This window comes from Ailuropoda melanoleuca, chromosome 2 (assembly GCF_002007445.2).
Source record: "Ailuropoda melanoleuca isolate Jingjing chromosome 2, ASM200744v2, whole genome shotgun sequence".
In the NCBI taxonomy this organism is placed as follows: Eukaryota; Metazoa; Chordata; class Mammalia; order Carnivora; family Ursidae; genus Ailuropoda; species Ailuropoda melanoleuca.
In genome coordinates, this window is record NC_048219.1 from 105,496,792 (window position 1) to 105,523,128 (window position 26,337).

At 43.3% G+C, this 26,337-nt stretch overlaps 1 protein-coding gene across 14 annotated transcripts in view; it reads right to left on the minus strand.

The window, feature by feature from the left end:
• The window catches only part of NCKAP5 (NCK associated protein 5), a 950,566-nt gene that overhangs the window by 102,290 nt on the left and 821,939 nt on the right, over window positions 1–26,337 (minus strand). For 13 of the 14 annotated variants that reach the window (XM_034654439.1, XM_034654443.1, XM_034654438.1 and 10 more), the window contains 4 exons: window positions 20,218–20,319; window positions 15,146–15,334; window positions 6,901–10,676; window positions 6,026–6,203 (listed from right to left, as the gene is read on the minus strand). In XM_034654439.1, the coding sequence (XP_034510330.1) occupies window positions 6,026–6,203; window positions 6,901–10,676; window positions 15,146–15,334; window positions 20,218–20,319 (4,245 nt within the window). The remainder of the gene's footprint in view (window positions 1–6,025; window positions 6,204–6,900; window positions 10,677–15,145; window positions 15,335–20,217; window positions 20,320–26,337) is intronic. The other variant, XM_034654446.1, reaches the window with a different exon arrangement.

Consider the following 26,337-nt stretch of genomic DNA (forward strand, 5'->3'; position numbering starts at 1 on the left):
GAGCGGTGCTGTTTAAGCTCCTCACACCTGTGACCTCAAAATCCTTAGAAGAGCGCTGTGCTATTGTTAGCCCCCTCCTCCTGAAGACCAGGCAAGTAACTGCCGAAGTGGCGGGACTTCGGGATTTCAACTCAGCAAAACCGACTGCAGATTTATGTTCATTTGAGGGAACTTTGTTTTTCTCAAATTTCCATTTGACTATGCCAGTAGACTTGGCCTCAGTTTCAAGACAGCTTGTGGTCCTTGGCAGAATGACCCTAAAACGCTCTTTTAAAATACATCCCCATCGCTACCTGGGCAGCCAATGACAGTGACGTGGACCGTGTGCTGGATGCGGTGGGGCTCTGCTTAGGCACATACGTTAGAGGCCGTCAGTGGATTTGCTCAGGGGCTTGAGCTGAATGCCAAGAAACTCTTATTTCATACTCTCAATGTAGAAAGCCATACGTTGCACACTGACCTTGAGCTAGATTTAGCTTTTGACTTTTTACCTATTTTTCATATTTAATGGAATAAAACCAATTATTTATATTTTCTAACTGCAGTTCCAATATCCAATAAGCCTGGAGATGGCTTCCTGAACCCCCCAAGGTGAGATCGACAGTTGAATATCCAGAGGCCATGCTCATTGCTTCCCCCTCCCATCAGCTCTCTGCTCTGCAGGCACTTCCCTGTTTGTTAGCACGTACATTTATGGATAGCAGAGAAGAAAAGCACTGTGAGCATCAGCAAGGCTAACATGCTACTTGTTTGCCTTCCAAGGTTTGCCTAGCTCAGTGATCTATTTGTGACAAGGCTCTCAAAAGACCCACTGACAAAGGGATCCCAAAACACCTACATTTCCATTAACAACCCAACAGGAACCTTCCATCCTCATTTATAGAGACAGCAAGGAAATCTCTTTATATTCTCAGCCCATACCAACTCTTATGAGACATGTTTTCCCTTGCCTGTTATGCAAAATAGTATTTCCTTTAGGTTCTTCTAAACTGATCTATTTTAAACTTGAAGGCATGCCCTGCTGACCTGCCGGAATGTGGGGGAATCATCCTCTCTATCAGTCTGTGAGATTCTAAACTAAAGAAACTAATAATTAAAGTAAGATTCTCATCTTGCAGATAAAGGAAAAGAGGCTCATACAGGGTTAGTGATCTCTTCAAGGTCACAAGGATTTTGGTTTTAGACTGGGCACTTCTGGCCCCCACTCATGCCATAATTAAATTTCTCAGCGTGTGCCCTACTGTTACAGTCATCCTTCCCAGACCTTCCCAACAACTACTATTCTCCGTTAGTGTCTGGCAGTTAGATATGCAGGCAGTATTCCATGTATACATAAACTATATTTTTATTTAAGAGTAGCAAAAATTTTCAGAGACTGTGTGTGTGTGTTTAACAGCTCTGCTTCCCTTCCCTTCTGGTGCCCTAAACCGCCTGTGGAACTTAACCACCACCTTTCTCCAAGTATCATATTTAGGAAAGAAAAAAATAAAGCCATCCTATAGTCCTACCTGTCAACTCCTTGTCAGAACTTTTCTAGGGCTTTATGTGCTTAACAGCAAATGTTAAATATGGCTTCTGGGGACTTATCAGAGGAACTTATCAGAGGAAAGGCCCCTAGTTTCTTTCAGCTTTCCTGGGCTGGTGACCCATGAGGCATTGATGACCCGTGAGAGGAAAATCTGAAGAAGATAGGTGAAAAGTCAGCAAAGGAATGGCAAATGGGGGAGTGCCTTAGAATGGCATGCTTGTTGGCTCTAATAATCTATACAAATTGATTTCGATGCAAAGTAGCAATTTAAAAAATCTATTTGCCTATGGAAATGAGGGGCATAATTTATTTTGGCAGCAGATTCCCCTTGCTAATTACATTTCTCATAGGCCAAACTTAAAATTAATTTTCACTCTTGATCACACAGTGGCTGGGTATTGGTGAGAGGTTGTGGGAACTTTCCAGGGACAAAGGGGCTGCCAATTTAAGATTAAGAATTTGCCAAAGACAGAGACAAATGGGATGATCTTCATGTGACAAAGAACTTCAAAGATGGGAGTTTTTACAAAATCAAGAAGTTTGGCTCAGAAAAGAATAGTGGTTAGAGATATAGAATTTTCTCAGCCATTGTTCTAATAGGAACTGATACAAATTAATGTCAGCAATATCCTATTTGGTAAGAAGTAGCAGGTAACTCAGGCAATAACTACGGGCTATTTTTGGTTTAAGTTTATTGTCAGTACTTTGGGTGCCTTCTAATGGTGCATCTCCAACACTTGTCCATCTTTTGGGCTCTGCAGTTGCAGTCAAGAACTGTACCAAATACCGATCTCTAACAGGAAAGCATTAAATGTCACTGTGCCCATTATGTTCTACTAACCCCTATCATTAGAAAGGGCGGGGAGGAAGGAGCTTACAGAGGAGCCTGGAGGAAAATGGAGAAAATAATTCAGCATATATATATATATATATTACATTACATATATATAATGTAATATATATATATGTAATGCAATTTCAGATTTAAAACCAACATTTGGGGACACCCTTCATTTAGAATTCTGCTTACATTTCTTCCCTGACTCATCCTAACATGAATTGCTTCCCAAGAAGAAACATTTTGCAGTCAAAGTTTATTGCAAATGAAAAGAACATAATGAACCTAAGTGAGACAGGAAGTGATTTTTGGAAGGAAAACTCCAGAAGGCATTACCTTTAGAAAAGTTAGTCATTTAGAAAAATTTGCGGGAGGAGGGCAAAATATGCATGCTTCTTATTAGCATCAAAATAGCATTTAGAACAGAACTGTTCAATTAAGGATGCTGAAATTATAACATTTTGCAGAACTTAATAAGATGATAACAATTTGTGTAATTATTGTACTATTTTATCCTATTTCATCACCAGGGTACCATTTTAATGGAATAGTATTTGATGCTTTTTTATTAGCATATGTGATTTTTTTTTTCAGACTGTGGGACACTGGGTGAAAAGAATACTCATAATTTAAACTAAAATACCCATATTGAAACGGCCATCTCTTCCCAGCACATTATGAAGGTATATGATCTCGTTAATTTTGTTAACGATTTTTATTTTGTCCAGTGATAGTTAAATAGGACCCTGGAGCTGCCTTCCTTTGAGACTTCTCATTTCACAAAATTATCTGAATCCACAGGAAGGAAGGACTTATGACATGCCGCAATAGAGTGCATTTCTTTCTTGCTTATTTACTTAATACCAATGCAATCTTTCCTGGGGATGCCTTTTCCCCTTCTATAATGATTTTATATAATTTAAGTAAAAGTGCAAAGTAACACGGCCCTTGTCTAAATTACACAAAAATTAGAGCTAAGTGGTCTGTAAATGATGGCCTAAATGGGGACATAAGCCTCTAATTAAGGCTCTGAAAGGAGAAAAAGATTTAATTCAGCAAAGAATTAATGGGACTTTTACGCACATTTTAAAATGTATCTAGCAATCCTAAAAATGGATATATACGCAGTTACTAGCAGACTAAGTGGAGGTAGGAGAAATAAAGAGTTTCTCAGACAAACAAAAATTGAGGGAATTAGTTGTCAGAACTGCCTTGCAAGAAATGTTAAAAGAAGTTTTTCAGAGAGAGGGGAAAATGATACAGGTCAGAATTACAAATCTACATANCGCAGTTACTAGCAGACTAAGTGGAGGTAGGCTACATACATTGTTGTATGTATGGAAATAATGTTTGTATTATAACCACCACAGATTAAAACAATCAAAATCCCNTGTACATACATTGTTGTATGTATGGAAATAATGTTTGTATTATAACCACCACAGATTAAAACAATCAAAATCCCTGAGGACCCGCATAATGAAATATAGTCTTGGTCTGTAAACGGAAGAGATGGTGATATCAAATTGTGAGCAGTGACTTTATTAAAAAAAAAACAAAAACAAAAACATGTGCTATGTAATGTATTATGTGCAGCTATTGTTTTTATCCCAAGTGACTACAATGAGAAGAATCTTTTGCAACACAGTTTAAAATAAGCAGATAGCAAATTTACCTTGAGCCCTGGTAGGGGAAAATTCCCTCAAACTCTGAATTTTAAGAGTTTCATGGGTATTCCCATCAATGTGCTATGGTATTAGGATATATCCTATTTTCATCTAATTTCCTTCCTGTGTAGGCTGATAACATATAATAAATAGGTTTTCACTGCTAGTCTTGTACTAATCCCAAAGGAGACTATGACAACGTCCTCTCTGAAATTAGTAATTTTAGTCCATTCCACATTGATGATTATGGAGATGAAACAAAAAACATTGCATTTTACATTAAAAAAAAAAAAAGACTGGCTGGTCAACTATCCAGGTTAATAATATTCCTCTGTATGGAAAAGCTTCCCAGCATGACTAATTTCCTCTTGTAGCTAACTAGAAAAAATTAGCATATCCCAATTGATTATGTATTTTGGGGTGGTTAGGGAATCTTTGTACTTCACAGAAAATAGTAAGAATGCTTCTTGCAGATATTCTGGAAGGACCAAAGGACACTTATTACTACACTGTGAAAGACTGTAGACGAGAGACAAAAACCAGAGAAATTACTTGAGCATTAGGAAGTAACAAGAAGGAAAAAATGAAATTGTAAAAACCAAACAGAGGTCTTTTTGTTTTTTTGGTGCTTCTGTGAAGCTAAGATATACCCTAAACTGTCAGAACTATATTAAATGGGGCATAGTTAAATTGAGTGCCTCTGATAAGGGGCTCTGCCAGGCTATCAAAGTTTTAGATCAGCTGGATTGAATTTCTGGCATATTGCACATTTCCACATGTTCATTCTCTCTCTTTCCTTTCAGTGACACTACAAGGGCAGCCTCAGATATGCTTACAATTTGTGATTTTTATAATGCAGGGGACATCTACGTTTTCAAAGAAGGGAGGATACCATGGAAGCCCAGAAGAGAAAAGAGGGGGAAAGAAAAAAAAGAAAAACTTTTGCAAAGAACATAGTTCCCATAGGATTTCCGAGAGTTTGATAAGAAAGACTTTATAGCTCTTCAGAGCTCTTTGAAAGAAAAATGTGCATTTATTGTGAAATTGAAGTATGTCTATGAAATTCTAAGGAACCCTAAACATCAATAAGTAATTAAACTAATAAGTAATAACTAATAATGCCAATCATGATTACTCCTAAAATCGCCTCTAAACCACTCCAGGAAAAAAATGTATAATTACCAGGTTTTCCATAAGAAAATGGTAGCAGGTACCGTACTTTACAATCTCTTTGATTGCAGTACAAAAATATATGGATACAGTAATTCTGTAAGAAGAATATTTTTGTTTATGTAGGTGCTTCAAAACTTATATAAAGAAACAATGAACGTCACCAAATTGATTATGCAAGAGCAGAAAGAATGTAAGGAGATTCAGTGCAACTTGAGGTAATTTTATAGAAAAATGCCCTTTCACCCATTTTTTAGAGGAAATTACCCCCTGAGTTCTGGACCTCACAATTAAGAGACTGAATAATAGGGAGTCAAGTTCCAAAGTAGATTTCTTGGCCTTAACGCCTGTCTAGGTAAGAGGAATTGGTATATAGATAAAACTTACAGAAAAAAATGAACAGTGCTTAAACTGAATCATCAAAATGGCCAATATCCTCTCCAATTGTTGAGCACTTTTCATTTTCATAATCATGTTCATTCCTTTTTGTGTCGCTGGGAATGAAGGAAGAGATCATCCAAACAAACCGCCTGCACAGTTGTATAATTTGAAGATGACCCCTGACACCACAGTGTCATTGGCCAGCACTCTGCATGGCTCCCCTGTCCTTCTGTCCTTCTGAACACAGCAGCATTACTGGAGGGAGCAGCCCATTTGCAATCTTGCCACCACCCTCTGTGAGAAGCTGTCACCAGCTTTCTCTCTTTTTTCTAGAACTTTCCTCCCCCCCCCCCATAATCTCTTGCTTGTACATTTCCATTAGCAAAGGTAGAAAGAACCCAAGCAGGTTCACTTCAGAACCAGGATGGGTAGAGCACTTACCAGGGAGCCTTTTGGTGTTTCCACATCGGCTTTGGTTTTGATGTTTTTCTTGTGGTTTCCTTGAGTGCTCGCAGAGCTGCTGGTGAGACAGGAGCCCTGGGAACTGCCCTTTAACACACTCCTGCAGGAAACATTATTTGATCCACTTTCTGTCTGTTGAGCTGCTTTCTTATCAACTCTGCAGGTAGAAAGTGATTCCTCTGATAAATTACATTGCTCTTCTTCAATCACTACTTTTCCCAAGCCTTTAATGTTTAAAGTAACCTCTTTGTATCTCTTTGTCTTTAAACCTTTGAGTGATAAATGTTTGTCAGTGGCCTTGATCAAATCTTCATCTGACATTCCAGTAGTGTGTCAGTTTAGATTTGACAATACTTTAATTTTTTTTAACTGCTTGTGAGGTGGGGGGAGGAGGGAGAAAAACAAAAGCCACTGAAGAGTGATTGCTAAATGTATGTCTGGCTTAAGATCAGCGGGAAATGTAATTACCTATGTTTTTAAGTATACGTTTGCTTGGTACGATCAATGAGGTCGGCATACCTTAAAATGTATGTATAATTTTCTTCCATTTCATGCAATGTGGGTACATTCACGGTTCCAGTGTAGGTTGAATTTCTATCAACCTTGATAAAACTTACCATTCTTTAATTTCAAAGACCATTGGTTTGGTTAACAAAGCAACATGGACTAAATTATCATTTTATTGCTAACTTTTATTTCACTGTTTAAATTCTGCCTAATGTAGAAAAGACTGCTCTGCATTTCTGCTTGTATGAAAACATGCTTGACTGAGGTTTAATATGCAGGAAGTCAACAACTCTCCTTGTTTCGGGGGGACCCCTTGACATTGCCCCCCCTCTTTGCCAACACATTACCTGTTCAAAAGTTCCGTCATAAACGTATCTTTTGTTGAACATGTAACAGGGCTGGGTCTATTTCTTGGTTCAAACTTCATTTGGTCGTAAACATCTTGTGGTGTTTTCAGATCATTTTTGCGTTGTACACTACAGTCTGGACTCTCCGCCAACTTGGTGTTCCTGGCAAGTTCATTTTCTATTTTACACTGCAGTTCAGGCTTCTTTTTCTCTTTTTTTCTCTCTGATTTCAGTTGTTTGTTTCCAAACCCCAAACCTTTTGCATCTTTTTTTTCCACTTTGGTTTTGGAGACATCCATTTTCCTGCTACTGAGAGCTGGAAGTCTACTCCTCCGAAAACCAAACCAGCTGGCAAAAGAAGGCCCGGGCTTTGGTTTTGCTTCCACAGAGGGGGACTTTGTTTGCACTTGGCCCTTTTCCACATTTTCCTGAATGCACAACATGACCTTTTCTTCAATTGTGGGTGAGAGGGGGGCTTCAGGGCTCACAGTGCCAGTCCTGGTGGTAGAAGTACCTGGACACCTTCCAGAAGTTTCTAGCTTGGAGGTCCTGCTTGTTTCAAAATGGGTTGGGCGCTGTGTCCTCCCCGGATTCTGCAGGGCTCGTGAGCAGTCTGTTGGGGTGGGTGGGCATCTGTAGTGGTCGCTGCTTGGTTCCTCATGGACAGCCACACCGGGGCACCCACCCTGGGCATAGCCCTTCTCATCTTCCTTTCCACGTGGAGTGAGGAGCTCTTCAGATTTTAGAGCGACCCTCAAAGGCAACTTGCTTGGGCTCCCATGCTGGCTGCCGGAGCTGCCTGCACTCCCTAGGGAGCCTTGCCTGGAGGAGGGATGCCCCAGAGGCCTCCCAGCACTGGGGAGACTGTCAGACATGGGGGCAGAAGGGGTCTTGTTGGGCGAGCCTTCCGTGGAGGAACTCTGCCGGGTGAGGGAATTGCCTCTCTCAGCAGTGTTAGTAATAATCTGAGTTCGAACTTTGCCTGGCCCTTCCATGGGGGGCGTAGGGGGCTTGTCTCCTGAGTGAGCGCTGAAACTCTGGCTGCGCGCTTTGGCTCCATTCATGCCTAGGGCTGGTTTTAGGTGTGGCTTATTGGAGGAAAGGGATCTTCTCACAGATTTGTTTTCTACCCCATCTTTTCCATCAGCCCTGGGAATGCTATTTTCCAATGACTCTGCCGTTGCTGTTTCGGGGGGAAGCCCTTCAGCCAGACTGTCTTGTGCCTGAAAACCCAGGGGCATCACATTTCTTTCATCCGCTGTGGTCTCCAGGCTCAGCGGATTCCCAGCGTCCTCAGGCTTAGGCTTGCTCACAGCCACTGAACTTTTAGAGGCTTCATTCAGACTGTCTTTTTCATGTTTCCCTGGCACTGTGGAACTTTTCCTGAGCAACTGGGGAGACTTCATGAGAACTTTGAGCCCAACCGGGAGGCGGGTTTTCAGACCTTTCTCATGAGTGTTTTGACAACCATGTGGGGTGTTATGGCTTTTGGAGCATGGTGATGATGAGTGACTGCTAACCTGACATGACGGTGACTCATTCACCCCTAGGAAGGAAGGCTTAGGTGATGTGAGGACATCGTCGTTCAGTTGTCCTTTTCTTCCTGGAGACATACTTTTGGAGGACAGTATTTCCAGTGGTTCATGGGCTGAAGGACAATTCTTGGGAGTCCGTAACCCAGTGTCTGTTTGTGTGGTCCCAAGTGTTTGGTGAGGTGGGGTTTTGGGGACACCTCTCTTTGGAGAGACTTTTGGGGGCCCTGGGGCCATCATGGCAAAGGAACTGGAGGGGGTATGCACAGAACATCTGGTTTGAATCACTGTTTCTGTGGAGGGCAGAGGGTGAGTGAAGATAGGCTTTCTGAAGGCCACAGAAGGTTTCTTACCCGGCACTTCTGCCATGATCTGATTAGAAGAAATAACAGGAGCAGAGGATCCTTTCAGAGGGGGGGATTTGTACATGGTCCTTGCTGTTTCACAGGGGACCCTGGTTTCAGCCTTGGCAGATGAAGGTGGTGGCAAATAGTCATAAGTGGGCCTGATGAGAAGAGAGCCTGACCTGTCTGGAGGGGGTGGAGGGGAAGGTGACTTCATTCCTGCCCCTGGCCCAGAGTCACAGTGTTTGTCCCTCGTCGGGGATTCTCCATTGTCACTAGGCTCAACGAGGGACCTTGGCAGCAACTGTGACGCTGGGATCTGACTCTTGGAGCACGGGACCCAATCTTTTCTGCTGGACATTTTGGAGCCATGAGGCAGTTGGCTGGCATGTTTTGGAATGTGTGAATCTGGCTGTAAATCAAAAAGGGGTGCCGGGACATCAGTCTTCTTAAACCGCGAGAGTTTCCCAGGAGCTAAGGCTGGTGATTTTTCAAGAGACACTGGGCCAGAGGAGGGGACTCTCGCAGAGGCTTCAGGCTCCATTATTTTTGATTTCTGAGGTGAAGCCTTGCCCCTGGCAGGGATTTTTGTCAGACTCTGCTTTTGATAGATACCCATGGACAGTGAAGACCTAGAATTACTCTGGCATGACAAATTGAGTGTTGGTTTGGCCAGTCTTTGTCGCTGAGTACTTGGCGCTACTGTCCTGGGGCTGAAAGAGCCACTGGGTGCCACGGCAACATCGTCTACGCCATCTTTTGGAATGTTTTTCTCCGTTTCCTCTTCAGGTCTCTTTAAGAAAGTGTAGTCTCTCGCAGCAGCTCCTGGCTGTAAATGAGCAATTCCCTGAGGTAAAAGTTCAGTGTGTTCTGCCTTGGGTCCAGTAGGGGCCTGGTTGATGGAGATTTCATTTCTGGTAACAGTGACAATGCCCGTCTGGTGAGAGCTGAATTCGATGGGCTCGCCATCTTCCGCATCAAATATGACGGTAACGCATTCTTCTGAAGAAGTCCTTTTTACAACCCTTTGCTGCTTAATGAAGCTGAATGTCTTTGGCCGACTCTCTAAGGGGATGGGCACTTGTTTTTCTTCCTCATCAGGAGACCCAAGTTGAGATTTTCCAAATCCCATGAGGATGTCCAGATTGTCCATGGACTTGTCAGTGTCAGCAGTCAGTGACAAGTCTGAAGGGCTTTTCTCGTCACTGCTACCTATGTGCAACTCATCGAGGGCTTCATTGTCATCGGTGTCTGAAAGCTGGAGACTGAGGGCCACACGGCCAGAACCGGGGCCACGTGGCTCCCTCTCTCTCCGTACCTGAGGTGCCTGCACACTTGGGCACAGCTCTCTCTCCCAGGGGCAGTTGCTGGCACAGCTGGTCAGCTTTTCGGGCTTTTCCCTGGGGTAAACTGAGGACGTACCTTCTGAAAAGTGTGTTCTATTCAGCTCCCAGCCAAAGAGGCTGTCGGAAACGCTGTGGGTTAATTTACGACTGTGCAGCCTGCAGCCCTGACTTGGGGCTGCCTGGAGCAAGGCTAAGGAGGAAGGGTCCTCATCGGCATCATCGTGGGAATCTGTGTCATAAACAAATGTCTCGTGGGGCTCCTGGCAGGGGCTCCTCGTGTCGGCCGGTGTGCAGGGGGCATAGTCCTTGGGGCTGCTACTCTTAATTCCTGGAGAATATATCCCTTCATTGGAGTTCATGCAATCTTTATAACCCCATTTGGTTATCACCGACGGGGGTTCAAGTAACACTTTTCGCTTCTGTAGCTTCCTCAGTCCTTCCAAAATGTGACTTTCCTTGATACGAGTTGGAGGTAGTTCATCCGTAGGACTGGCAAAGCCACTCGGGAGCGAAGAGTCAATACTTAGCCTTTTATCCCGGTTTTGTGATGATTTCTAGGAAAGAAAAGTAGATATCAGAAATCACTTGAACCACATGGATCACAACCGTACAAAGGAAAAATCTGTCGTTAGACTTGATTCTAGTGGTTAAGTATTCATCTATAAATACATACTTTAATTAATTAATGCAAATTAATCATTAACTATGCAGCACATCTCTGCTTTGCTAGCCTCTGAGCTAAGTAGCCCACGATATAATGAAGTACTGGATAAGTACCCTGCCCTCGAGAAGCGTGCAAGCCAGCAGCGGACAGGAGCTGCGCGTAAATAACCAGGGGTCAAGGGAGCAAAGGAGAAATACAAATGTAGTAGGAACTCCAGAAATTCAGAGGAGAAAGATCAAACCTCTGTTAGCAAAAACCATGAAAGACATATACGGAGGTTTCTGTTTTTGTATTTTAAAAACCTACCTAGCCCTTGAATGAAGGATGAGTTTGCCTTAGTTGAAAAATGGGGGAAATGATTTCCACGTAGAAGAAGTGGGATGGCAAAGATCTGAATTGTGGAGATAGGTTCAAGGTACACTTAGGAAATAACCAGAAGACTATCTGGCCTCACTGTATAGTGTTTACAAGAGGCAGAGAGGGCAAATGGAAAAGCTAGTTGGTTCCTATCGCTATGGTCCCTTCCACTCTAAGATTTGATAGTTCTGTGACTTCAGGACTTTATTTAATAGAAGGGGAACATCTGTGAAACACATACATGCATATCTAGCAGTGGGGCATTGGCTGTTAGAACCCTACAGCATTGATTCACCTACCAAGAAAGATCAATTTCCTGTCCCTTATACCGTCCCAGATACTAGTGTTAGTTTTGACCAAGGAACAACACAGAAAAAGCATTATATCCTGCACAGACCTGCATATTTTTCATAGCATTGCTAACAAGAAGTGGAAGGGCAGAGGAGAGAGCTAGCATTTCCCGAGCATCTGCTGTGTGGCAGCCACTTGAACAGGGCTTTGATTTAATATTCAGAACAACACCATGAGGAGACATTATCAACCCTGTTTTACTAGGGAGGAAACAGAGGCAGCACGGTTAGTCTGTTGGAGATCATGCAGTGAAGGGAGAGTTGGAACAGCGGTTTCCGCTCTGGCTTCCCCGGCTCTTCCTATGACTCAGTTCCAAAGCGGTGGTGTGGAGATTCGCACCCAGGCAGGCTGGGCCGTGCCATATTCCTAGAGCCAAACTTAACCCCCGTTCTCGCCTCTGTGTTAGTCAGAGTCATAATAGAGATCATAAACTATCCTCACATCACTCTCTTGAGTGGAACCTCAGAGTTTAATCACAAACCAAGACTCAGGGAAACCAGTGGGATTTGGGCACTGACCTCAGTCTTTTTTTTTTTTATTTTATAGGCTATGTGATTAACGGTGAAGAGCTCCAGTGAATGAATCTGGTGGTTTCAGATGTGGGCTCCGTGCCCATCTTGGCTAAGAGCGCAACTCCCATTGGCATCTCCACACCAGTGGCCCCCGCCCCATAACTGAACACCGTGTGCTTGTATGCAGAGGTTGAAAAAGTGTCAGAAACTTACACTGGAACCTTGGCTTTTTAGTAAGGGGCGAACATTTGCTTGCATATAAAACATTTCTATTAAAATTACTCTTGCTCTCAACAACAACATATGGTGTTTATTTGTTTTTTTTTTCTGTTATATGTTTATTGTTTTTAAGTCAAATTATATATTTTCTTCAGAAAATTCTCCAGGGTCAGAAGTTGCTGTGTATAGATGCTATTTGGTAATGCTTCCCCTTTCGTCTCCTTTTCCTCTATGTCATTAAAAACTTCTTTGGAAATGAGGAGAAATCCTGTTAGTGAGTTTGGGTATTATAGACCGATGTGAGCAGGCTGCCACTACTTGGATTTCTAAGAATTTCCATGATCCTGAGAGTTACGTTCACAATAAGAAGAGAAGCCAGCAAAAGTCCCCTGTGAGACCTTGAAAAAGGCAGATTTGTTCAACCCATGAAGATGTGCTCAGCCCACTGGACAGTGGCTGTCCACAGGATGTTATGGTATTTAATAACTTGAGAAAAGTTTGGAACAATCTGGAGAATTGAAAAAAAAAAAAGCATGCATCCCCTGTAGGAGAGATGGGGGCAGGAGCTGGCGTTCCCACAGGCAGCTTCATGCTTTGCTTGGAAAACAGTTGTTCTGGGGAGCAGTGCATTTGGCTAAAGGGTGCTCCTGATAAAGCAGGGGCCTGGGTTGATGCCCACAGCCCTTTCTTATTTCCTGACTGGACAACAGTTCTACACATTTTTTTTTTAAAGGACATTCTTGGTCTTAATATGACAAATCTATCTCAATCATTGGAATAATATTCCAAGCTTGGCTGATTTAACAAAGTCACTAGAGCAGAATGGTAAAGAGTGAACGTTCTGGAATCAACTTGCTAGCTCTGCCACTTACTAGCTATGAGATCTTTGGCTAGCTACTTAATTTCTCAGCACCTCCATTTTCTCATCTGTATAATGGGGGAATAGGAGAACCTACTTAAACAGGCCCTTATGAGCACTGAATGAGCTACTACTTGTGAAATACTATCAAGGCCGCGTGGGTCATGGTGAGTACTCGTGACATAGGCCCAGTTTCCTCCATGTAGGACAGCCTAATGCATCACATGCAGGTTTCCTTTCTGTTTCCATACAGAACAGTATTAAAAAAAATACTTGTGAATTATAAAAGAGCCATTGGTCGTATATTTATTATTCTGTAAGTTAATATTGTAGTCCCGTTCAAATTCATATTCTATGAGTTCATTATGTAAGTGAATACTAAATGAGTACTTGGCACATCATAAGCCCTATAGAAGTTCCTGAAATAATATAAATGTAAATGTCTGCATGAGAATGTCTCCAGTTTGCTGGGTCCTTGAGAACTGGGACTTTTCCCTGTGACATCTCCAGATCACAGCCACCTGAGTGTGTACAAAGTGTATAAGAACTTAATCTCTCTGTTTTCAGGGATGAGGTTTCCCTACAAGATCAAGGATTATTCAAATTGGAAGAATTCCAGAAAAAAAAGAAAGAAAGAAAGGCAAGGCAAGGCAAAGAAAGACAAGATAGAGGCTCTGAGAAGGAGAGGAAGGAAGAGGGGGAATGAAGAGAGCCGAGCAGGGCCTGTGGAGCCAGTGACAACCAAAGGCAGGGAACATCCCTGCTAGGGCCTCCCCATGTGTTAAGAGCCAGGCCCCAGCTGTCATTATTCAGAACTTCGAACATCTGCTCAGAAGGAGCAACTCTGATCATATGCCCACTTCGTATTAGGAGGCTGAGTCCAAGGGAGTAAGCTCTAAATTCAAGCTTGAAATCTTTTTCCAAGTTCTTGTTCAGAGTATGACAGAGCTACTCCCTCACTACTATTTTCTGGCAGTTATGGCATCTTCCTGGTTTCTATACTTCTGAATCATAAACGGAGTTTACACAAATGGTAGAAAAATGACCTCCAAACCTTCTGATTCAGGGTTTCCATTCTTGTGTATTCTGCTTTTCTTCAACACCAGGAAGCCGCAAAGATAGCTATTCGAAACACTGGGCTTACTGCAGTGTGCAAAGACGTTTGTTCAGAACCTGAAGGAATCTTCAGTTGTGTGGGCCCCCTTTGCAGATGGCAGCCATGGAGCAGCAGTCAATAACGCAGTAAAAGAACTCCTCACATCTGAGCTGGGGCAAGCCTACCTCCACGCAAGCCACGGTCCCTGTCACCTACCATGGTATTTTCTCTCTCTGCCACACCACTCTCCAATTTATAGTCAATTAGTGTTTTATGAGGCTATAAAATTGAGTAAAGGAGGTCAATATAATACATGCTATGCTCGAGTAGTAAATTCCGACAAAGCTAATGATACTTTCAAAACTTTCGGTCATTGATTCGGAGATGATGCACCATCCTCCCTATTGTCTGGTGTGGGGGAGGACATTCTTTTTGAGTTCTCAAGGGATGCTCAGTGTGGGCTGGCTTGGCAAGTGGCCTTGTTCACTCTCATTTGCAGTGGACATTAACAAGTCTCTCTAGAGCGTCACAGTGAGAGTGGGTGTCCATAAAACTAATTGGAAATGTCTGGGTTGGTCTGAAGCATGGAGAGTTCCATTAGGCCAGGACTCTAGGTTCCAACTTGATATAAATCTATGAACTTGGTGGGCTCCAGCAAAGCACAGAAGGAAAATCATTCCTCCCCCAAACTCCCTTCCTTGCCATCCAAGTCATTTGGGTCAAATCATCCCTTCACTCCTCACTTGCTGTGTGACTTCTGGCAAGTGACTTGACCTTTTTGAACCAGCTTCCTCTCCCATATAATGGAGAAAATGAGATCCCTGTGTCTAGTTTCGTGAGGAGTAAATGACTCAGCAAATGGTCATTCCCTTCTTAGCCCTCCCTCCGGCCTTCCACCTTTCTACCAGAAGAAGATTCTTTTCTGGCTCACTCTGATGCTAAAGTGCCTTGAAAGGAGGCCTTACCCTTTTCCTGAGGTTCTTTCCATCATGCCACGTGTAGGAGGAGCCACTGGAGTACTCGCTGCAGGTGCTCGAAAGAGACAGCTCACTGCTGCTGCAGCTGTTTCGAGGACAGAGATGACCAGGGATGACAACCCTCAAACCAGGGCATTTCAAAGCAGGGACTCCTGATTTTGCATTCAGCTGGCATTCCTAAAAAAAGCAGGAGAGCTCTGAGCGAGGGCTTTGCTTTGGGGACAGCAGATCCCAAGTCAGCATCATAGGGAATGTAGCCCAGTGGTGAGAAGCACAGCTTTTGGGTCAGACAGACTAGGGGTTCCAATCTTGGCTCTGCCCCTTACTAGCACACTAGGAGGAATTATTTAATCCCTTAGAGCTACATTTTTTAAAAAGTGAATAACGATGACACTGCCTACCTTATGGGGTTACTGCAAAGACCAAATGGGCTTCTAGATTAGAAGCATATTGCACAGTACCTGACCTAAGTGGGTGCTTGATTATGATGAGCTGTCATCGCCATTAGGTAGAATTACCACAATGGTAGTTTCGCACTTTCTCCAGGCATGCTGGTCAAAGAATCAGATCAATATCAGGATACGACTAATGGTCCAGAAGAATGAAGACTGAGTAGCATCTTTGGCTGTAGGGTTCAAGGGCATGAACACTAGACTGGGAGCTAGCGACCTGGATCTCATGTTGCCACTGGTATGAGATATTGAGCAAAGAATGCATTTGATTTCCATGGACCTCAAGGTCTTCCTTTGTTGGGGGGGGGCGGGTAGTAGTTCTACCAGATTACTCCCAGGATCCCCTGTGGCTCTGATAGCATCATTCCAAGTCAGGAATCAAATGCCCAGGAAGCCATGTCCAGTGGAACGCCGCAGTACAGAATCACAAGGTTCTGTTGTAGAGGTTACAGAACTTTTCATATCAGCTGGCTGTCCAAATGATAAAAGCTGTCACATTGACTAGACTTGGATCCCATGCAAGAGATCCAGGAGGTTAGAATTCTAGGGGTCTAGAGAGGCACAAGCGACAAAGTTGGAAACACCCCAGCACATCTAGACAGCCACCGTCTCAGCCCCTCACATAACAGATGAAGCCCCAAGAGCTGGACAAGCTAAATTAATTTACATCCTGCTCACGAGAACAAAGTCTCTCCTTACAGTCTCATTCCACTCCTATCTCTAGAAAGCTTGTCTCAGAAATTCTTTGATGGGGAACCATCTGTCTTTGTGTCATTCGCAGAATGGCAAAGCCTCTTACTTATGCAATTTATTGACACTTTACGGGTGCCTTTAGTACCTGAGTACTTATCACTGTTCTCCAATGCCATTCCAGCTGACGGTGACCAAACACCTGCTCAAGGAAGGCAAGGTGGGCTGTCCTGGAGTACTTGAGGTACATGCGAACCCCCCATGTAAGTACAGAGGCTATGTTTAATTTCAGCTCTAATCGATATCCATAATGCTTCATAAGGTTAGATATTCAATATCAGGCATCTGCCTGCTATCAATACCTCATTTTTTGCTGTAAAACAATCCCTTTAAGTGATCTAAAAATGCCAAGGAATTTTACTACTCTACTCCCCGCTCCCTAGAAATTCGGCTCTGAGTATCACTGAAAGAAGACACTTACCTTAAAATTGAGCATTTGGTAATATCTGTTGATTTATGACCTTGTTTATTGCTGCGTGTGACTTAGTTAAGGGGAGTTTGTATTTGTATCGTGACACGTGCCCACAAGCAGCGGTGCTGTTGCATGGGAGCCCCGACACTGACACGTCAGCCACTGCACACATCTGGAACAAGCTTTCAGAAGTAACACGTCATGCTCCACTTGCACTTGTGTGTGTCCCATGTTCGCCATCCCCAAACCTCGCCTATTCTGTTGTTTGATTAAGCGAGGTGGTGGTTTTCTGTAGGTCTGCCTCTGCTCTGACAGCTAGGTCTGTCCTCCAGAGACAGACTGTGTCTGTGCCCTGCGAGGCCATCCAGATCTAAACTTTTCTAGAAAATACTGCGTTTTCACGCTCTGTGCGGCTTCTGGTTATAGTCTGAATTCCACCTTTTCCCGAAGTACTGAAGCTTATGTGATTTTCCCTCTCTCTTCCCCCCCCCATTCCTTCCCACCACACCTCTCAACATGATATCTATTTTTACAACTCAACTCAACTCCCAGGCCTCTTTCTATGCATAAGCGTCCTCGCCCCGTTGTTGCCCCTGGTACCTCCGGGGTGGATGCTGGATTCAGAGGACAGGGAATCTGACCTCCGAGCTAGCAAAGGAAGGAACTGCTGCTTCTGCCCTGACCGTGAACTTGAGAGGCCCAGACGGGATGGAGGATACTTCAGGGAGGTGGGGAAGGCCCATCACTGTGGTGTAGAGGCAGGCGGGGTTGGGGGTGGTAAGCAGAGGGGTGCAGGCTTCTCGTACTTCACCGTGCACACGTATCATCTGGGATCTTGCTAAATGCAGGCTCTGAGTCAGTCATTCTGAGGTGGAGTTGGAGATGTAGTATTTTTGGGGACACTCCCAGGCTTCGATGCTGCTGATTTAGGACTTTGAGTAGAAAGCCCCAAGGGGAGCTGTAAGAGAAGTCTACCTGATTTGTGGGTTACTTGGTAATGAGCTGTGTCACCTCACAGCCTGACCTGGACTGTGTGGAGCAGGATGAAGGGAACGGTTGAAGCCTACCCACGGGCCAGTGCACTGGGGAGAGGGTGTGTGCATGTGTGCATGTGTGTGTCTGTGTGTGTCTGTGTGTTGGGGCAATTATGGAGTAATTCCTTACAAAGCAGAGGACCAGGGGTGCCTGGGTGGCTCAGATGGTTAAGCATCTGCTTTCAGCTCAGGTCATGATCTCTGGGTCTTGAGATTGAGCCCTGCATTGGGCTCCCTGCTCAGCGGGGAGCCTGCTTCTCCCTTTTCCCTCTGCCTCTCCCCCTGCTTGTGCTTGCTCTCTCTCTCAATTGAACAAATAAATAAATAAATAAATATCTTATTAAAAAAAAAAAAAAAGAAGAGGGTCAGTCCTCCCTACTAGGACAATCTATCTTCCCTCACCCTAGACAATCAACGTTTGAATTTAATAAGGGATCCAGAATCTCTGACATCAGGGCTGCAACAAGAGCTCCTTTTTTCCCTGCAGTTTCCTTCATCAGCACATGATTATCAAGCAGGATTATCTACTCCAGTGCAGAACTGACTGTTTGTGGTTGAGTGCCTGAACTCTAAAGCCATTTACTAGGCTGAAATCTTGGCTCTTCCACCTGCTAACTCCTTGATCTTGGGAAAGTTACTTAACCCTTCCATGCCTCAGTGTCTTTCTTTGTAAATGGAGATGAGGGAAGGACGGACCACCTTAGATCATGTGAAATCTGAACAGCCCCTGGCATATATTAATGCTTTGTAATATTCATGTGTTGCTACTATCATTATTATTATTATTACTATTATTATTGTTGTTTTTTTTTAGATACACATGTCTTGACTCTCAAACTAAATCCAAGTTTACAGTCCCCCTAAGAGACGCTGTTTTGTACTTCTTGCCATACCAGTGTTGTCTGACACCCTGCACACCAGAACTGGGCTGAGCAACAGCCCAAAGTGTGGGTGCACTTTGTTTCTGGGATATCCTGACATGAGCTTCTGGAGAGACATGCTAGCAGATACCTCTCTCCGGTCTCATTCCCCATCCCTGGGGCTGAGGCATAGTACCACATTGAAGAAGATGGGATGGGGGCTAAACAGCAGAGATTTTATTATTGCCCCAATGTTGTTAGAGGGCATGGTGGTACCTGCATTTTATGGATTATATCATGTTATCCTCACCACAATTTTCAGAAACAGAAAAGAAGTATCATTATACTCATTTTTCAGATAGGGAAATTTAGGCACAGAGGCATTAAGATCTTGTGTCAGGTCCCCCAGCCAGTACAACATTCTGATGCTGGGCCCAGGTCCTAGCCACTCTGCTATAGCACCAGGTAAGGCCCTTGACAATAAGCAGAACTCCTGGACATGTACTGACCACCAAGCACCCAACTGGAGGAGTTCTAATTAGTAACAGATAATGACTATTATTAAAATTATTCTCTGCCCAAAAAAATGTATACTGGTTTCCGTTGTAACATTATCTTAATTACGTGGACGTCATTGGCAAAATACCACCTGTTTACACTATTCGAAATGTATTTTTCTCATTGTGTGTTTTAGATTACTACCTTCTGTGACTCGTAGGCTTTAACATCCTTACTGTGAGAAATGCGATACAAAATCTGCAATTTCAGTTAAAAAAAGAAGAGAGACAGAGAGAATGATGGCAAGAGTTTCTTGGGTAAAAACTGCACACTTAAAAAATTCCTGACCTTAAGGCCATGTGATAGATTGGATGCCATTAAGGTCTTCATGAATGTTTAAAGTGACAGCATTCCACTGAAATTTAATTCCAATCTAAACTGAGAATATTTACCTTTGATATAGAATATCCTATCTACACTGATCAAATTATACAGTAAAATCAAAAGCCAATTATCCACAAATGTTCTCCCATCATTGTTTTAAGCCTAACATTTTTCATTACGTATTTATTTGGCTCTTGTATTTTCCAAGTTACTTGCTTTATGTCAATGAGAGTTAAAAGCCACACTGGTTAAAGTTTTGCCAAATAAGCACAAAGCTAACCCTAGCTAGAGAAAAAAAAAATGTACAGCCCATGAATTTTTAAAAGTTCATACATAATATATCATAAAAGTAGGATGAATAATATAGGACATGGGCTTTAATAAAAAGCTCCTTGACCATTTCTCAGAGACTTTGAGATGTAATCAATACCCAAAAAGGTATCTTGGGGACAAAGCCAAGATTTATGATATTTTTGCCAGGAGTGACACTTTCTGCTTACTCTATCAGCTGGGGGACATGATATTGAATTTCAGAGAACACAAGAAAGGGAGGTATTTTTATCTGCCTGACAATGCTTCAAGGATGCGCTTTATGGTTCACTTGTGACATCATATTTGATGGAAGGAAAATAACCTAAACAAGCGATCCGAAGGCAGGAGGGAAACTCACATGAATCTCAACATCAGTCCGCGATTGCGTCAGACCTCGGCTTCTTTCCACATCTGAAAGCAAATCTCCGGATGAAAGATCTAAGATGCGTGAGTGAAGTTTCTAGGTAAAAACAAGCAGAAACATTGCATAGCGATGACTTAATTGTTTCAAAATCCTGCCTTGGACAGCTAAGTCTCAAAGGCGTTGACATTTCTAGATGAGATAATACATAGCCTAACTCAAAAAGGTTCATTCTAGTTTTATCAGCAAACAATATACATATATGTGCAAACTCAAGCTTATAAACAATAATCACACTCGCACAGTCTGTCAGTCTGTGCTGGAAAATAAGTAGGAGGAAAAAGTAGTAGGTGGAAAATAAGTAGCAGGAAAAAATGTGAATCTTCCAATATTCTTATTGGCTAGTATGAAAATTAACTTTTGATATTCACATTAGAAAACAATCACCATGTTAACCTTATTACATTGAGCAGCGGTTAAAATCTGAGCAAATAATTATAAAAGTGACCTTATTTCTAAACAGCATTGATCTTGTGAAATCTTCCCTTGGACACATTTTAACTCAAAGTCATTAATGTCATCTGTTAGGAACAATTAATGTGAATAGAAAATAATTGCATCTGGGATCTGGGGACTTGGAGGCTTTTGTGCATTAATATTCACATGCTATTTGATTATATACTCAATTCTTTATTGCAGCGTTGCTTGGGAGGCCTGCTAAACCAGGGACATTTCACTATATTAATCTTTATACTAATTACTAAGGCTTTTCTGTGGACATTAAATTTGATCTGTTTAATTGCAAATACAATAAAACTCGTGATTTATGTCTAATGTTTCTGCTAGGCTGATGACATTTTAAAATGGTGCTTGTAGCCTGGTTTGTTTTGGTTACAACTTTTGTGACTTCAGACATTAAAAAATCGAATTGAGTAAGTAAATAATGTGGCTAAGCATGCCTCCCTCACCTCTGCAAAGTTTTTCTGTTCCTTTTCCTCCCTGGAAAGGCCTTGCTGCATACTGATGTTGATCCAGGAAGTGTCTCACATTCTGGGCCAGTAATTAATGTTGGGACCATCTTGGAGTACTAGGGTGGCCCCATGGGTCGCTCTGTCCCGCAAACGTACTATGTAGTCAGCAGGGACCGTAAACTCCACTAATGCGAGGGACATTCGCTACGTTCTCCATCGGACTCCTCGCAGCCTGGACTTGCGTGAGAGCCCTGTGTCTTGCTCAGCTGGTCACTCAGCAAACATGCCTTCAGCAGCTGGTGGAGGGAGGGCGCTGAGGGAGGACTGTGTTTCCTCCTCTGCAAAAGCAAAGGCACTTTTTTTTTTTTTTTTCTGTTACAGATTGTCCTCCTCCTTCCCAGGGAAGCTCTAAATCACTATTTGCTTCAGACCAATACTTGGGCTTCTCTCCATCACCATTCACCATTCACTTCTCTCCATTCACCAAAAAGGGCCCACACCCTAACCTGGTTGCCTGTTATCTTGAAAATTCTAATTTCTCCAACAGAGCTAAGACATCAATAGGTTACTAGAATCAGGATGTCGTTTCTGCACGATTTTTATAATCCTTTCCCCAAGCTCCCTCTAGAAACGGAGTCTCCTGGAGGCAACAGTCATTTAGTCCCCGGGATCTGTCACAGTGTGTAATACTCAGTGAGCAGCGAATATCCTACTGATACTCGTTGTAGTCTCTAAAGAAAAAGATGTCTTTACGTTTTTCTCACGCACTTATAGGTTTTAAAGTCTGAGAGAGTGCCAAAAGAATGATATAATGTTCTGAGACCTAAGGAAACACTTATCAATATGCAAACAGTCCAAGAAGTTATAGGAAATGACATTCAAGAAAAGAAATGATCAATTTGAGTGGTATGTCATGTGATTTTAGGGAAGAGTCCTTCTAGATTAGACATCTGAGGTAATTTGGTTCATGGTTGCTCTTTACTCCTTATCAAATATATGATGTCATCCTTTGCTTTCTGCATGACTATATGTATCTATAAATGCATCCTCCTAAATGATGTTATATTTTAGCAGTTTATATTCAAATGTTCAGTTCCCCTCAGTTGAAGTCAGGAACATCGTGTGGGAGAGGAGACAGGTCCTGGGACAAGGGGCCGGGTGACCTGAGTTCCAGCTCCGTCTAAGGCACAAGTGTTACCAGATCTTGGGAATGTAACTGAATCTCTCTGAGATTCCTCGCTAGTTACAGAGGGATGGGAGTGGCTGCCTAACCTACCCCACAGGTAGGGACAGGAGCCGCCATAGTCAGGAACAAGAACAGGTAAGAGAGTACACTGAAATTCACAGAGCCTTACACCAATTACTTGTCAAAACTGAGAGTTGGTGGTAGGTAATTTCTTGAATGCTAAGGTACACGTGAATCCTCTGTTGTCATAGTTTCCACATATGTAAGGCAAATACAAACTGACTTGGAAAACAAAATCTATTTCTGCGTTAAGGCCATAGGCAAGAAAATGGTAGGTAAATATCCTTTCGCACAACTTGCTTTAAATAACCATGAAATTTCACGAGCCCAGAGATGTTCCACTTCTTTTTTGTTGGTGGTGTTACACTTTCTTAAAATAAGAATTTTTATGAAAGGCTTCTATTATCACACCTATAGAGGTGCACGTTATGTTATAATAAATATATTCTCACAGACATGCATATACAGGGTGTGCAAGAGAATAAGCACATAGCTTTTCAAACTGATGTTATCTGTGCTTAATAAAGGGCCCGGTGCAAAGTAGGTAGAGTGTATACATGGGGAATTCAATTAAAGATACTGTCAGAAAGAGTATAACTGACAGGAGAGTACCGTGACCTCTTGAAAGAAGTCTACCTGCTTAGAGGGAACATTCTCAGCGCGTATCTCTCTATAGTTCATGTTCACTATTAGTGTCCATCTGGATAACATCTCTCACCTGAAACAATTCAAATGTTGAATTTTTAACCTGAAAAGCTAGAGGAATCTTGGATTGAGACGTGTTTTTTTAATGTTTTAGACACGAGAGGCAGCCAGATTATTGAGTATAGGTTTGAAACTGACCTCACATCGCCTCTTATATTATCTCTGTAACTGAGATTCCACTTGGTCTTAGAAATAGAGACTCCCAGCCTCACACATTTCCTAACCAGAGGTCAGTGAGGTCTTCTCGCTCAAACACTCTCTTGGATGAGAACAGTCTACCCCTCCTTTCCTGCCAGACTGGTTTCATTGTCTCCAGAATGAGTCCCTCTCACGTCTGAGCTGATGCTTTTGTCCATTTTCACATGGCACACTCTCCTTGCTCCTGCCCACCCAAGACCTGCTCATCATGGAGGACTGCATTAAAACCCTTTCTGGAAGACTGTCTGTCATCTCTAGGCCATCCTGGCTTCCGTACCTAGCCAGATGATATCCCAGGCCCATTCTGGCCTTGTACCTGAGGGGTGTGATTGCTGAATTGCTCCTATGTGTGGGGTCTATTTTCCTAACAGGGTGATTGGCTCTGAGAGAATGCAGGACAAGCCCTGTATTTCTGCTTTGTCTCTGTGGCAGGACTGGCTAAGTGTCATGGAACGGATTCCCACTTCTCTCTGGGCACACAGCTGGACCACATTTCCCAGCCTCCTCTGCAACTGGTGTGGTCATGTGACATGGTTAGTTCTAGCTAGTGGAATGTAAGCAAAAGCAATGTCCCTCCTGGCCCAGGACTATCTTTAGCATGTGGGGTGCCGTGCTCTTTCCCCTTCCCCTGGCTTGGTGTAGACAACTGAGCACAGCAACTTTGCCAGCCACGTGTTAAGATGGAGCCACCAGGTAGAAGGAGTTTGGGTTCCTCAAGGAAAGGGTGCCACCTGGGGACCAGAGATAACTTTTTTGGACTTTTCATGAGGAAGAAATCAATGTACACTGGGTTGAGCCATTATTCATCTGGGGGTTTGTTATGATTAATATTAGGCTGGCTGAGCTGGCCCTTCTCTGAGATAAGCACACTGCAGCAGACAGGGTAGCCACTCCATCATTCAATCAACACACACAGACTCACAGGCACACATACACACTATATATATATACATTCACACACACATTTACACGTGTATATATGTGTATGTCAGTAGACCAAGGTGACTTCTCACACTGAGGGATGGTCAGCTTCACAGGGAAAAGGTGTCCTTTCTGTCACTCTGCTGGGGGCGGGAAGGGATCTGTGTGATGTGCTAGAGGGTGCTGCCATCCATAGTCAGAACACACCCCTGTGCCAGTGTAAACGACCAAGCCCGGCTGTGGGGGCCCGACAACGCAAGGGCAGCAAGTGCCAGAACCACACTGGGTCAGTACTGTTTGGTGGGTTCCCTGCGTTGGGTCTGCCCTCAATATGTTCTCCGCACAGTTCTGAATCTGTAACTCAAGGCAGAGAAATATTCCCCTTGACAGACTATGCGTAAGACTGGCTGTTCTCTCTCTGGTGGGATGAAGGTGGAGCGGCCCCTTCAGAGCAGCAGATAAGAAGTTGGCAGCTCTCCAGTTAATGATGGCGGCGGGGACTGGAGCCCATGGTGTACTTGGGCTGTCGGAGCTGGGCTGGAAGGCCAGTTTCCCATCGCCTGCTTCTCTCCTCACTCACGGAGTTGCCTTTCTTCAGGTGCTCAGTGCAGGCTCCTGGCGTTTAATAGAATTCTGCCTCTGGGTTTTTGCTCAGTATGGAAATGAGGTCTTAACTTGAAGGCCCTGACGGCTGAGGCCAAGGAGCCACTGAATCCTTATTCAGTGGCCCAAGGTGAGGGTAAAAAGCGGATCTTTATCGGAGAAATTGGGGCAGCATGGGAAACCAGGCTGGAAAAATCCAGTAAAATAGGGTGACGAGCCACGTTTGCATTTACCGATGTACTTCCTAAAGTCTGAAAAGGAATGTGAGGATTTTTTCATGGCAGGATCTCAGGAGTTATTAACTCAGTGTAAGATGCAAAGAATAAAGGACTTTGCTCCCTTCTCTTTAGTAGGATTTGGTGAGAGAATGAATCTGAGACTGCAATCATGCATACAATTATTCTCCACTCTATTAAAATCCAAATATCTGTACAAAAGAGAAGTTATGGGAGTGAAGATGGCATGTATCTGATTCATGGGATCTACCAACATGAGCAATTTAGTTTCAGCAGCAGAGGTAGATGTTAATTAGTGGTTTTAATCTGATCTGCTTCAAGCCCCTTGATTTACTTAACCGCGGTGGACACTACAGTATGCATACCCTGAATTCCACCCGGGGCGTGTTGTATATTCTCCAGAGTTACTTTTCTCTCTTTATGAAAAAGGTCTCCCCGGTAAAGGGGATGGCTTTGATGCCCACAATTCTTGAATTGCTGTTTTATTTATAAAGTGAGAAGGTCTGTTAACTACCCCATGAATTATTGCTAAGTCTTCAGTGACCACATTTCTGTTCACAATATGCTCCACTCATTTGAAGGCATTTTCCACCCTCAAAAGTTCATGGTAGGATATTTAGAAGAGAGATGGAGGAATTTCTCAAAATCTGCCCAGTTACCACTGGTATCTTTAACTCTTCAGCATTCTGAGCCCAGGAGACGGGATATCAGGGCATCCCCCTCCCCTCCCCCTTCCCGCTCCTTTGCTGAGTGCAGCTGCTCCCACTATCTTGGCTGGTTGCCCATTTGGACGTGGCCTTATTTAAGGGCTCACCCTCACTCTCAAATCTAGTGGCCTGGATCTTGGGCTGATACCTCGAAGGAAGAACCCATTGCTTCTTTAAGCTTCAGCTTTGTTTGCAGATCACCCTCTCTCCACCCTGAAGAGCTGATCTCAACTCACAGCTGCCAGGAAGCTTCCTAGAGCCCCACTTCTGGTCCCTCAACTCAGCCCCAGGCTGGCCCCGGGCCGTCTGTTTTATCTTCTTCCATTCCACCACAAGGAAAGCAAGTCTGGAGTGTGCTATTATGAAATCTTCAGAGCAGCTTTTGATGCTAACTTCAGACGATTTCCTGCACGCTCACCACCTTTCCGGATATCCTCTGTTACAGGGCAGAAACATAGGTGGTGGGTTTGGTATATGTTAAGAGACGTGTTCTAAATATGGCTCTGAATTAGACATAATCAGACGAAATA